At 39.0% G+C, this 13,829-nt stretch overlaps 1 protein-coding gene across 2 annotated transcripts in view; it reads left to right on the plus strand.

Moving 5' to 3' along the window:
• Positions 1 to 13,829, plus strand: part of Tlk1 (tousled like kinase 1) — a 108,682-nt gene that overhangs the window by 44,269 nt on the left and 50,584 nt on the right. For both annotated transcript variants that reach the window (XR_005286121.2, XM_038335832.2), the window contains exon 3: positions 2,611 to 2,682. Coding sequence is in view for 1 of the 2 variants with exons in the window: in XM_038335832.2 (XP_038191760.1) it covers positions 2,611 to 2,682 (72 nt within the window). In the remaining variant the exon portion in view is untranslated. The remainder of the gene's footprint in view (positions 1 to 2,610; positions 2,683 to 13,829) is intronic.

Genomic DNA, 13,829 nt, shown 5'->3' on the forward strand with positions numbered 1-13,829 from the left:
GGTGCATATGTTTTTGGAGGCCAGAGATCAATGCTGGTGTCTTCTTTCATCACTACACACTTCATAAAATTTTTATTTTTTTTATTTTTTACCAGGTGATGGTGGTGCACGCCTTTTGAGTTCTGAGATTTCAGAACTCAGAAGGCAGAGGATCTCCATCATTTGAGGCCATTGTAGACTGGTCTAAAAACCTAGTTCCAAGATAGGCTCCAAAACTACAGAGAAACCCTGTCTCGGGGGAAAACATATTTTTTGGCTGGAGAGATTGCTCAGGTATTAAGAGCACTCACTGCTCTTGCAGATGACCTGGGTTTGATTCCCAGCAACCACATGGCAGCTCACAACTGTCTATAACTCTAATTCTGGGCACCTGACATCCTCACACAGACAAACATGCAGACAAAACACCAATATACATAAAAAGAAATAAGTCTTCTTTAGAATTTTTTTGGTTTTTCGAGACAGGGTTTCCCTGTAGTTTCTAGAGCCTGTCCTGGAACTAGCTCTTGTAGACCAGGCTGGCCTCGAACTCAGAGATCCGCCTGCCTCTGCCTCCCGAGTGCTGGGATTAAAGGCGTGCGCCACCACCTCCCAGCTTAGAAATTTATTTTTAATATTACGTGCTTGGGTGTTTTACCTGCAAGTATGTCTGCTCATCACTTGCATGCCTGGTCCCTGCAAAGACCAGAAGAATGAGTCACTCCTCCAGAAGTGGAGTTACTGATGGTTGTGAGCTGCCGCCGTATGGGTGCCGGGAACTAAACCTGATTTTCTGGAAGAGCACCAAGTGCTGCATCAGCTGAGTCGTCTCTCCAGCCCCCACACCTAGGTTTTTTTTGTTTTTTTTTTTTTTTTTTTTTTTTTTTTTTTGGTTTTTCGAGACAGGGTTTCCCTGTAGTTTCTAGAACCTGTCCTGGAACTAGCTCTTGTAGACCAGGCTGGCCTCGAACTCAGAGATCCGCCTGCCTCTGCCTCCCAAGTGCACACCTAGTTTTTTGAGACCACCCCCCCCCCTCACTGAACTTGGAGTTTCTCCCTTTGGCTAGATTGGTTGGCTAACAAGTTCCAGGGATGTTCTTTTTCTGCCTCAGCAGGGTTGTGATCACAGATGAATGCTGCTTCTGCTTCTGGATTGATCTCAGGTCCTCATGCTTGCACAACAAGCACTTTTAACAACTGAGCCATCTTTCCCCGACCCTTTTCTGGCCTTTAATCTGGATATTTCTTTCCCTCTATTGCTATTGTACCTATTGTGCTCCTTTTATTTATAATAATATAAATATACACTCCTTTTACCTTCTTCCCTTTTATGAACAGGTCTTTCCAGGATTCATTTAAGATGACTGTCTCAACCTTTTTTAGTTGTGGATGGACTCCTTGTACTTAAAGACCATTTCAAAGGGCAAAAGTCTCCAGGCTACAGCTTCTGTCCTTAATTTGTCTGCTGACTTAAAAAATGGGTTTTTGGTGTTTGGTGGTCCCTGTTTTTATTCTATAGACAGCCTTTCTCCTTTTGCTGTTTTCCATGCAGCCCTTGTAGTTGTTTGTGCTTTGTCTGCACCTGCTGTTTTGGGGAGAATCTGCGGAATTTCCTGTCACTTGGCTTTATTGTTTGTGTCTGCAGATTTTTGATAACTGTTTAGTTTTGTGTGTGTGTTCATGAGGTTTTGCAGTTGGTCAAAAATTTTGCCACCTCCTGCATTACTCCAGAGACAGAATTTCTGCTTTGACAAATTTGCTCAATTTAAACTTTGTCCCAATACTCTTTGAATCTTAACCATTTCAGCTGCCATTCTGTGTTGATAGCTGTACAGTGTTCATAACAAGAAGTGACTCACAATTGTTACCAGAAATTTATCTACAAATAATTAGGCCAGTTTGTAACTTAACAGTAAGATTTGTAGCTACTCTTAGAAAGGAAAGGGAGAAAGAGACATCTAAGGTTGTTTGCATTTGTGTAGTAATCTGCCATCATCATCTGGTCAGAACATTCCTATAAGGATAGATCCACAAAGTGCTGAGCATTGCAGGGGCAAAGCAGACACCAGCCTACTGACAGAACGTTTATGTGTGTCCATCCCTGCTCTAATATACGTTGTTCAGAAAATGAGGAAACTTGAGCAAAGCAGTTAAGATTGTCAAAATTGTTAAGAGTTTCTTAAATCAAAACAGAACAGAAAGGCAGTCTGTTTCCATGAAGAAAGAAAGTATGAGACATAGAATAGGATCTTTATGAATGTGGCGCATGGATGAGTCTTCATTACATTGACAGGTAACTTTAGTGGTCTTGTACCCCAGCCATGGCCCAGTTCTTTGCTTTTGAATTGATGTCGTAAAAAAAAAAAAAAAAAAAAAAAAAAAATCACCAATACAAGATAGCTCCTGAAACAACAGAATTTTGGTAGCTTGGCAAATCATTCCAAACATTTGTAGCATTGAGAATATGGTATTTGTTGTATTTACCTTGCATGACTTCCTTAAAGAAATTATACTTAATTTTCATATATATATATATATATATATATATATATATATATATATTGGTTTTATACCTTATAATATGTTTCTTTAATGTAACTCCTAATTTTCACCTTTAAAAATCTTTCACAGGCCTCAACAAATAATGAAAGTTCTAATCACAGCTTTGGAAGCTTAGGATCTTTAAGTGACAAAGAATCAGAGGTAAGTGATTTTATTTTAAACGTGGCACTGGGAAAGTAAGAGCTGGAAATCGTTTTTTAAATGAGTGTCTCTCCTTCCCCCTTAACAACTGTGGTACTGAAGGTTAATATTTTGAAGGTTTCTTTTACAATTTTCCATGTAGTTCCCTGCCCCCTTGGGGGTGGTGATGGTAGGGAGTGGGGGTGACCTCGATGAAGCACAACTGTTTAGATTGAAGATTGTATTTGGCATTAGAAAGAATACAGTTTTTCGATTCTGTAGCTTAATTTGCTCATAAATAATACAAAGATGTTGTCAATGGAAAACCAGTGGTTTTATACAATGAAGGTGGGTTTTGAAATATGCTGCAGTTCATAGTTTTTAAATTTTTAGTATTTCTCATTTTAGGTTGATCTTTATAAGAGTTTGTGTGCTTTCCTAGTTATCAAAATATATCTATATAGAATTCTTGTGGAATCAAGCTGATGGGTTTCATTTTGCATATTTTTAAGAAATGTGACAAATCCCCTTTATTAGCATCTGTTTGCTGACCTCCCCAAGAAGTACGTGGCATTTATAAGTGAACATTAGGTCCATGGTATGGCCTGTTCTGTGCATGATACACTTGATGGCGTCTTCTAGAAACGGTTGACACCAATGTGGTTGGGTTTAGTATTCATGTTTTGGTAGAATGACTTTTTGTGGGTGTAGCCTTTCTCTCAGGTTATAGAATTCTGTCTATTTAAACCAATTTATGTGTGTATGTATGCGGCATGTATACATGTTTGTGTTTTTCCTGTCAATGTAAATCATTTATACTTGATTCTTGTAGCCTTTTTCTGTCAGTAGGTTGTTAGCACTCAGGAATTCTTACTGCATTTGGCTTCCTTATTCAATGGAGAGAGAAACTCAAGGGTGGCATCTTTCTAGCTGTTTGTTATTGAGAGCATCTAGGAACCTGCAGGCAGGCAGTTCTGTGCAGTTGTACAGGCACCCTGCACTCCACAGGAGTGTGGCATAGGGTTCTCACTCATCAGGCTTTCCCTTCCACAGAGACAACTGGCAGGCAGCTGAAAGGACTGTGCAAGTGACGGGACTTTACTGCAGTAGGTTCCCTTGAGGTAAGCGGTAGTCGCCCCTGTAGCCTCAGCTATCACAGGTTAGTTTTCAGACTAGCACGTGTACCAAGACCTTTAAAGTAGGCTAGCTCTAATCCAAGTGGAGTTAAAAAACAAAAAACGACAAATCAAGAATATTTCTTATTTCTTTTGGACTTTGGAATATTCTTGATTTTTTTTTCATAGATGAGTATATTCAATAATTTCACATGTTCTTTCATAATCTTGTATTATGAAGAGCAATAAAGTAACTTTAGATGTTTTTCCTTTCTGTTAACCATATATATTTGCATATATATGTAGCAAAGCATAGTAAAAGTTAGGTCCCTATATAAATATCTTCATAGGGGATAAAGTGTTTAATGGTTCCTTAGTTAACCAATATTCACAATGCAAGATATATATCAAATATTTGGATTCTTATAGAGGAATTAATCTATAATAAAATTTCCCTTTAAAGAATTCAATGGCTATATTTTAGTTGGATTTTAAATAGCTGTATTACTTGTACATAGATTTGTTTGTATAGACATTTTGACATTTGGGGCAGCAATAGAAAATCTTGAAAAATTATTTGGCTTTTGCTGTCCTGTGTTGTGCATATGGGATTTTTATAGATGGATAGTTAAGCCTAGTACCAGAGTATTTTGACATTTTCTCAGATTGTACATGTTCCCTTATATCAAAAGAATTGACTGTTATTAATTGTTCTGCATTTCCATGTCAGAAGTTACTTATCTAAGGAAAATGAATTGCAGGCTTTATCTCTGTAGTAGGAACCTTAATGAGTTTCCTTGATGAAATTTCATACATACCAAATACTGAATGTTCATAGGTCATGCTTTAAGGCATTGGAAGTAAATGGTCATGAGTTAGTAGTAGTTTTGTTCTACATACACTGAGTAGTATAATTTAGATAGTGTCCCTTGTCTCTTGACATCACTTATTCTTTTTTGTATCTGTTTCCTGATAGTTATTTTTGGGACAGAACTAAGGCCTTGATATATTTTTAAAATAATAGTGTTTGTTTCTGCATGGAAGTAGTACTAAAAGGTTTATGTTTTTTAATTAGCTGTCCTTTCACCTGACCATACCCTCACCTCAGTTATTTTAGCTTTTCCTCCTGAGATTTAATTACAAACTTGAATAGAAATGTGTGAACATCCTGTTTGGTTTACCAGCTGAACATTTATCTGTTTGCTCTTTTAGTACTTAGGACTTTAACTAACTCTTTCCTCGGTTGTCTTCTGCTCACACACCCAGAATCATATTTCTTTGTCTTTTTACTATTAGCACTGAAGAACACCTCACAGCCAGTATTAGGGTAATTGAATCTGCTTTAATTTACACTTTTGTTTTGGTTCATCTGTGTATTATTTAATCTGTACATATGACTTATTTTTATCTGTAGGATTACAGAATAAAAACCTTTTGTGGGGTTGGAAAGTAAAGTGCACTGTGCAAAACCAGGGACCTGAGTTCTTTTGTTTGTTTGTTTGTTTGTTTTTTCGAGACAGGGTTTCCCTTTAGTTTCTAGAGCCTGTCCTGGAACTAGCTCTTGTAGACCAGGCTGGCCTCGAACTCACAGAGATCCGCCTGCCTCTGCCTCCCGAGTGCTGGGATTAAAGGCGTGCGCCACCACCGCCTGGCCTGAGTGAATTCTTAACAACCACGTATAAAACTGGGTATGGCAGTGTAACTTTGACCTTTGTGCTCAAAGGGACAGACAGATCACTGGGATTTGTTGACCAACCCCAGTCTAGCCAATCAATAAGCTCCAGGTTCAGTAAGAGACCCTGGCTCAAAAAATAAGGTAGAGAATGAAGGAGACAACAAACACTGACTCTGGCCCCTCTGCATACTTGTACGCCATCATTCACGTGTACCCACACATTTACCACGCAGATACTTTCCTCTTGATAGTGCAACTATTTGTTTGATACGAATGTTCTGGTTTGTTTTCTTTTACATCATTCTGAGTCTATTCAGTCTTCAAAAATCTAATGTGAGCATTATTGTGTATCAGTTGTCCGTTCATCTAGCCCAACCATAGAATATGAAAATACATAAGATAACATCTCTGCCTTCAAGTGAGGTCAGCATTTGGGAGGAGACGGGCAGACATTTAAACATTGTTTTCTGACAATGTAGTGTAAGGTACTCTGAGAGCCAAGGGTAGGAAACCTTCATTCAGCTCTCTGTGCCTGTGTAAGGGAAAGAAGGAAGAGATGAGGGAGATGCAATAGCATCCCAGAGGATAAGGCAGAGTGTGAGGAGGTAGCAGGCTAAGGGATTCCACACTTTTGTGTGGAAGGAAGCATGGACCAGTTTAGTTATGGAGATATGGCAGTGGTTCTCAGGCCTACGGCTCTTCAGACCACAAAAGACATTTTATTACACAGCCCAACAAATTCCAGTGGTATGGAATGATGTGAGATGGGGATCACATTTTAAAGGCCCTTGAATTTTATAATGAGAAATTTGGTGATGGGAGAACCTTGAAGTGGGAGAAACAAGCTGAAAAAGTATCAGGGGCTCCCCTGATAATTCTCAGGGTAGAGAATAGAATTTGAGGGAGATGAGACTTGAGTTAGGGAGATGAGTCTGTGAGGCAGTACTACCTTCTTTATAAAAGGCCAATCCCTGAGAGAGGCTCTGAGTTACACTGTTTTCAATGTTGACTTTTAGACTCTGCCCCCACCCCAATCCTTAGAGTTCACTGAGAAGTTGTTGTGACTGTTTTTCAACCGTTAGTGTGCAGTAACTCCCTAGGTACTTAGGGCAGTTCTTCTGCAGAATTTTTTTTTAAGCTCTTGCATCCCACTAGAATTTAAAAAGAAGACTTTGATGATATTGAGGAAAAGAAGGAAAGGGAAGGAGCCTAGATAGATGATTTAAAGTTTTTTGCCTTTGAGACAGACGACAGGCAAAGTGAATGGTAATAGTGAGCTGTGTCTTTCTGGGATGGACAAGTGAGGTGGGACTGCAGGTAGCAGAAGACTAGAGGAAAGAACCTAGTAATCTCTGGCATGGGTAGTAATGAGCGCTTAGGTACAGACAACCACATCTTAAAATGCAGTCTGATGACTCCTGGCATTCCTGAATCTTCTCCAGGGAGGTTTTGAAACTGAGTTATCACCCACCTACCTTCCTTCCTTCCTTCTTTCCAGTGTTTATAGAGAATTTCCATACTATATAGCACTTGGTGATATCACACTGTTGATTTATGCATTATGTATTTGTATGGCCTAGTGTGGCATAATCTTGAAAGGTAAATATTTGTATTTGTAATGCAACCAGAAGAAAGCAGTTTGGTTACTCTAGCCTCTTCCTGACAGGAACAACTTAAGGAAAGAAGTTTGCCTTGACCTGCATTTTAGTGTGTTACATGACAGGGGTTGTGAGAAATGAAGAAAATGACAGACATACAGAGTACATTTGGAATGAAGAGGAAACTCAGCATGTTTATTTTATACATCTGAATGGAAGAGGCAGGTTTCTTGTATATGGCTGAAGGAGGAGGTGGGGTTATTGTATACAGCTGAACAAAGAGGCATGTTTAGCTAATCTTGGTAGGGGTTGCCTTAAGCAGTCTTAAGCAGAGTCACGTTTAGTGTTCATAGTGTCAACATCTGCACATGGACCAGTGCCATTGGGGGCCTTGGCATACTTATATGCTCATGTCAGCAACACACAATCACTGAGGGCTCCCTCCACCCCCGGTGAGCTTATTTCCTCATGGTGGAAGACATGGCAGTGATAGCAGCTTAGCCTGAAGATGCACACGGCCACTGGTCACATGGTGTCCGTGGTCAGAGAGAGATGAGTGCTGGTGCTTCACTTTACTCAGAGACCTCAGCCCTTGGTGCCATCTTTATTGACAGAATTGTCTTCTAAGTGGTCCTAAATCCCAGTATAACAGTCAAGATTAGCCATCACTCTGTCCTCAGCAATATTAAAGAGTTAGAGAGGGATCCTGAGACCTAAAGATTTGAAAGCTGTTTCTGTGAAGGAGTTCACCTTAATAATGTGCTTATTGCTGAGAAATGTTAGCAGGGAAGATGGATATGGTGACGAAGATGAACTACCTGTTGTGATAGGTGGACAGAGGGGAGAACAGCCAAGAGATTAGGAAGAACTGTAAAAAGCCCTAGATGGACAGCTAGGCTCAGGTTCTACAGATGGCAGATGAAGAGGGTCTGTGTGCTAGTTTAGCTGGAGAAGAATGATGGGACAGTGACGAGAGTGACTGTTTGTCAGAATCTGGATTGTGACGGAAGGGAAACTGTATTTAGAGTCACAGTATTGATGTAAATACAAGAAGAAAGGATCCTAGCAGCATTGGGAGGGAATCAAGGTACGTGCTGAAGAGAGAAGATAGAAAGCCAGCCACCACACCCCAAAAGAGGGTGTGAATGAATGAAGTCCAGACGGTAGGTGGGCTTTAGTCACAAGCTGGGCTAAGAGCATTCCTTTTCCTATGTATCCGGGAGGTCGAAAGCCCAGGATATCAAATAACCTTTTCCCCCTAACTCCCAGTGGAATCAGGTTCTTTCTGCACTGCTCCCCCAATATTGGTTGGTAAACTAGAGCCATGTCTAGCATTCTCCTACAGAGCCATGTCTCCAGCTCTGCTTTTCTATTTTAAAAGTAAAGTGTGAATGGATTTTGGGCTTATGGGATGGCTAAAATTTCACAAAAGAAGTCATCATGCTACCTGCAGAGGTTAGAATTAAAGGATGTACTTTATCTGCTGTTCAGCTTTGTCAAGGAGACTGTATTTCCTAATTACCAATTATCCTGTGGTTTTCTTATGTTGTAGAGCCTGCTTTGAGCTACCTGTTTGCAGTTCTCTAGCAGGAGTCTTCCCTGTGTAAATACAATGTTTTTTTCCCTTATTGAGCTTTTTCTAAATTCTGTACGCTTGCTGTCCCCACCTCTCTTAGCTCAGTAAACAAAGATAAATCAAGGAGTTTATGATTATTAATATCAACACTATTCTTACTCTATTTCTAATTTTGGTTGTCTTAGGATGTTTTTCTCTGCCTTGCTTATATCATTGAATTATATTATTTTCAATAATAGAGGAGAAACATAGTAGTATATCTGTGTTTCTTATGTGTGCTTACATAAAGCAGACACGCAACCATATTATTCCACTTTGCCTCAAATTTATCTTTAATACTCACCTTTTGTAATACTGCATAAGCTAAACTAGAGTTGAACAACAACATTTTCAAATTTGTTTTATTGCTAGAACTAGTTTTGCTTTTTATCTTTTTGGTATTTGTCCACTGGTCTTGAACTGGCGTTGTAGTTTGAGTGTTGTGTTATTTAGCATTACGAGTATTAAGCTAAAGGAGCGGAGGTGCTAGTTGCACCTGGAGCATTCCTTAGTTTTACTTTGTTTAGCGCACTCTCGGCTCTTTCCTCCTCTCTGCCAACAGACACAGAGCGCTTCTCTCTTGCTATTCCCCTTTTCTTTAATGCCCTAGTCTGAGTACTCAGTAAAAAAAAAAAAAGGAGACTAAAAATGGCTTTCATTATAAATAAGCTGGAATTTTTTTATTTTTATTCACATTTCTCCTAATCCAGTTTGCTTTTGCTGTGATTTAAATATGCTCACTTTAATGTGTGTGGGCAATGGTGACAGACATCTTTAATCCCAGCCTGGCCTACAGAATGAGTTTCAGGACAGCCAGGACTACACAGAGATAACTCGTGCTGTGAAAAACTGAAACAAACAAACATAGGTATTTTTAAGAAGTTAAATAAATAATAAATGTGCTCAGTTTAAAATGGACACATGTAGCTTCAGGCCCTCAGCAGTTTTCAGAGATGCTCTTTGTACCCAGTAGGCCTCTATTGTCATCTGAAGTGTTAGAGTCAGATAGGCTGTGCTGTTCTTGATGGGTTCTTCTGTTTTTATCCTTTAGCTAGTAGTAGTTCCTTATTTTGCTTCCTTCCAAAAACCCGAACTCTTATCATGTCAGTTGTTCTAAGACAAAGCGAGGCAGCTTCGCTGCGTACAGTGACTGGTCAGAGGTGAACACTGTGCAAGAGAAATAATCAGTACATATTACCTTCTTATTCAGACCACAGTCAAAATGAATTATTGGCCTTAAAAATTCTTGCAAAGTACCTTGGATTTTTTGTAACTTTCATTAAAAAGAACAAAAGTATCCCAGCACATGGGAGACAGAGGCAGATGAACCTCTGAGCTCTAGGCCAGCCTGTCCTACAGAGTGAGTTCCAGGACAGCTAGAGCTACACAGAAAAACCGGTATTGGAAAACTGAGAGGTTTGGGGGGGGGGGTGTTCATAGCACCATTCAATAAAGGGTACATTCTTTTCTTTCTTTCTTTCTTTCTTTCTTTCTTTCTTTCTTTCTTTCTTTCTTTCTTTCTTTCTTTTTTTCTTTCTTTTTTTTTTTTTTTTTTTTTTTTTTTTGGTTTTTCGAGACAGGGTTTCTCTGCGGCTTTGGAGCCTGTCCTGGAACTAGCTCTTGTAGACCAGGCTGGTCTCAAACTCACAGAGATCCGCCTGCCTCTGCCTCCCGAGTGCTGGGATTAAAGGCGTGCGCCACCACCGCCCGGCCCAAGGGTACATTCTTAATAAGGATCTATATTTGATGGAAAATTAAGAGGGAGAGGTGTTGCTAGTTTTCTGTGTTGCCCAAATATATACATAATTAATTTCCTAAAAGGGGAGGGGGAATGAAAGAAAAGTCAAATATGGGGTTGTGGATATCAAAACTCGTTTCCATAAAGTAGGAAGGGCATATCCATCAGTCTCCTGGGATGGTCTCCTCCTCCCCCCCATCCCGCTGCCCAGTTTCAGTACCCAGTTTACCCACTTGGAAATTTTGATATACTCTTTTTAGGTAATGTTGATTTCTTCACACTCTAAAAACTTTGAAATGATAGTTCCTAGGCGTTTATTTAGCAAGCAAACAAAACATTGTTAAATATTACCCTTTATGAAAATGTGTTAAATATGGTTGGTTTCTCAAGCGGAAAAACTTGCAAGCTTTTTTAATATAAAACTTCTTGGAAGAGAAAAATGAGATTTGTTTTAATTTAAGTGGACTCTTCTAAGTTCAGTCTCGTATAGTGCTTGATATATTCTAGTAGATGATCAGTAGTTGTTTCTTGAAAGAGTAAGTTAACATCGCTGTTAACCCTCCTCCTTCACAAAAGGTCTTCATCCTCCTCTGTCCACTCCACTCTTAGTTGCTCACATTACCTGGCGTTTAAGATGGTAATACTGTGTAAGTTCATCTAAAGATGCAGTTTTCAGACTTTTAGGCATCAAGATTGAACTCTGTACTCCTCCATGTTATTGAGAATCCCAAAGACCTTTTTTTTTTAAATTTATTTTTTATTTTGTTTATGTGCATTGGTGTTTTACCTGCATATATGTATATGTCTGTGTGAGGGTATCAGACCTTGGAGTTACAGGCAGTTGTCAGCTGCCATGTGAATGCTGGGAATTAAACCCAGGTCCTCTGGAAGAGCAATCAGTGCTCTTAACTGCTGAGCCATCTTTTCAACCCCGCCCTGCCCCCCCCAAAAACCTTCTTAAATGTAGTTTACAACTATGAGTATTTACAATTTTAGGAATAAATTTTTTTGTAGGACCAAGATATGTAAGTACACTATCCATAAATCCTTAGTAAAAATATCCTGTGTTTTCATAGTCTCTGAAATGTTCCCTGTTAAATTCCAGTATGCTAGCTACAAATAATTCTTACACACTTACCAGAGCAGGATTTGTGAGGCTTTGCATTTTACTGCAGATAATTACAGGGACACAGAGGATACTGTCCTATATAATTGGTGAGGATGTTTAGCAGAATCTCTGCAGCCCTTATGCATTTTGGTAGCCAGAAATGCCTTCAGGTATTGCTAGCTGTCTAATAATAGGAGGAGAAATTTCTTTTGATAAAAGATTATCCTTAACAGAGGCGAGGAAGTAAAGTATGTTAACTGTGGAGGTGAGTAGAACTATCTAAAATTTGATTTGCCAGACATGCAAACAAGCCCACAGAGTGTCACTTGCCCATAGGTACATGCATGGCAAGTTAATGGTAGAAATTCTAATTCAAAAGCCTGTCTTACCAAATAATCAACCCTAATTAGACTTCTGGAAAAAAAATGATCTTTTAGAGTACAGAATCTTTAGGTTTGAGATCATTTGGAGCAGCTGTCACATATGCCAGTCCAAGTAGCATCTGGAAGAAGGGCACATCCCAAGTGTTCATTTCACACGCGTGACTCCTAGAGTGGAGCTTTGAGCTCAAGCTGACACTGCTGAGAATTTTGTTTTTAATATTTTATTCTTTAGTAGAGTTTTTAAAATACTAGAAAATATTTTTATGACAACAAAATACAGTGAATATTTTACTAATGTTCTTTATTTCTCATTTTCTGAAATAACTAGTAACCATGACATCTTTCTGCCCTTTGAACTTGCTATGGTCTAATTACTTTTCTGCTATAATGGCACAATTTTGGCCTTTAATTGCACTAGGAAATTATAAGGAATAGTACTATTATTTTTTTGTGTGGGTGCTTTGCCTCTTTGTATGTCTGTATAACACGGGCATGTCTGGTCATGGGAGGTCAGAAGAGGGCTTTGCATACTCTGAAACTGGAGTTCTGGGAAATGATCCTGGGTCCTCTAATTCAAAGAGCAGCCAGTTCTTTTGCTTGTTGAACCATTCTCTTTAACATAAAAGTAATAGTATTTTTTTAATTTGTTTTGTTTTTTGACTTTTTTCAGAACAGGATTTCTTTGCAACAGTCCTGGCTGTCCTGGAACTCGCTTTGTAGACCAGGCTAGCCTTGAACTCACTGAGATCTTTCTATCTCTGTCTCCCTAGTGCTGGGAATAAAGCCATGAACCACCATTGCCCGGCTAGAATGATATTCTTAATTTTAGAGATTATTACACAGGAAATTCATAATTTGCTACTTTAGATAGCTTTATCTTTGTCCCATGATACATCAAAATCACTTCTAGATCTTTTAAGCTGTCTTTGTAGAAATAGTTTAATTTGAAGTAGAGACTCTTGTTTAGAAATAAAGGCTTTGTAAATTCAAAATCATTGCCAATAGATATATGGAAGAACAGTTAAAATTAAGACCAATCACAAACCCCCGAGAAAAATGTTGTTGTCGGGAAAATAATTGTGTATGTTTGTTTCTGTGTCAATGGGAACTGAATTTAGAGTTTCTTGTGTCCCAAGCAGATGGTCTGCTACTGAGCGGTACACTATATTATCCTTCCTATTCCTTGTGTACAGCTCTTGAAGTATTGGTAGGTATCCTCATATATTAATATTGTTAAGTATAGATTGATATAGCCATTGAGATTAAAATTTGAATTGTGCAAGTGCTGCATTTGATCTGAGCCACCATGTGGGTGCTGGGAATTGTACTCAGGACCTTGGGGAAGAGCAGCCAATGCTCTTAACCTCCGAGTCATCTCTCCAGCCCAGCAGTTCATATCCTTAGACATAGCATTTACACTTAAAAATACTACAGCAGGTCTGGAGAGGTGACTCAGTGGTTAAGAGTGTTTGATACTTTTGCAAAGGAGCCCGGTTCAGTTCCCAGCATCCATATTATAGCTCACAGCCATCAGTTAGTCCAGTTCCCTGGGATCCAGTACCCTCTTCTGGCCTCTGTGTATAGCACACACATGATAAGTGCAGGAAAGCAGCCAGAAAGTAAATAAAGTTTTAAAAGAAATGAATCTTTTTAAAAGAAATAACAGCACAGAGGGGTGTGTGTGTGTGTGTGTGTGTGTGTGTGTGTGTGTGTTGAACTAGAAACTTGTGTTTAAGGTATTGACTATAATAAGTGTATGAAAAACAGTTACCACTTCTTGTCTATTACAATGGGACAGAAATTGGAACCACTGTTTTAAATTTTGCATATTGTAATTACTCTCATGATGCTAAGACTGAACGGTGAATTATCTCAAGTTATTGCTTCCCAAACCCACTGATCTCTTCCTAACAAGTGTTCTCTATGGCTGTTTGAT

This window comes from Arvicola amphibius, chromosome 7, assembly GCF_903992535.2.
Source record: "Arvicola amphibius chromosome 7, mArvAmp1.2, whole genome shotgun sequence".
NCBI lineage: Eukaryota > Metazoa > Chordata > Mammalia > Rodentia > Cricetidae > Arvicola > Arvicola amphibius.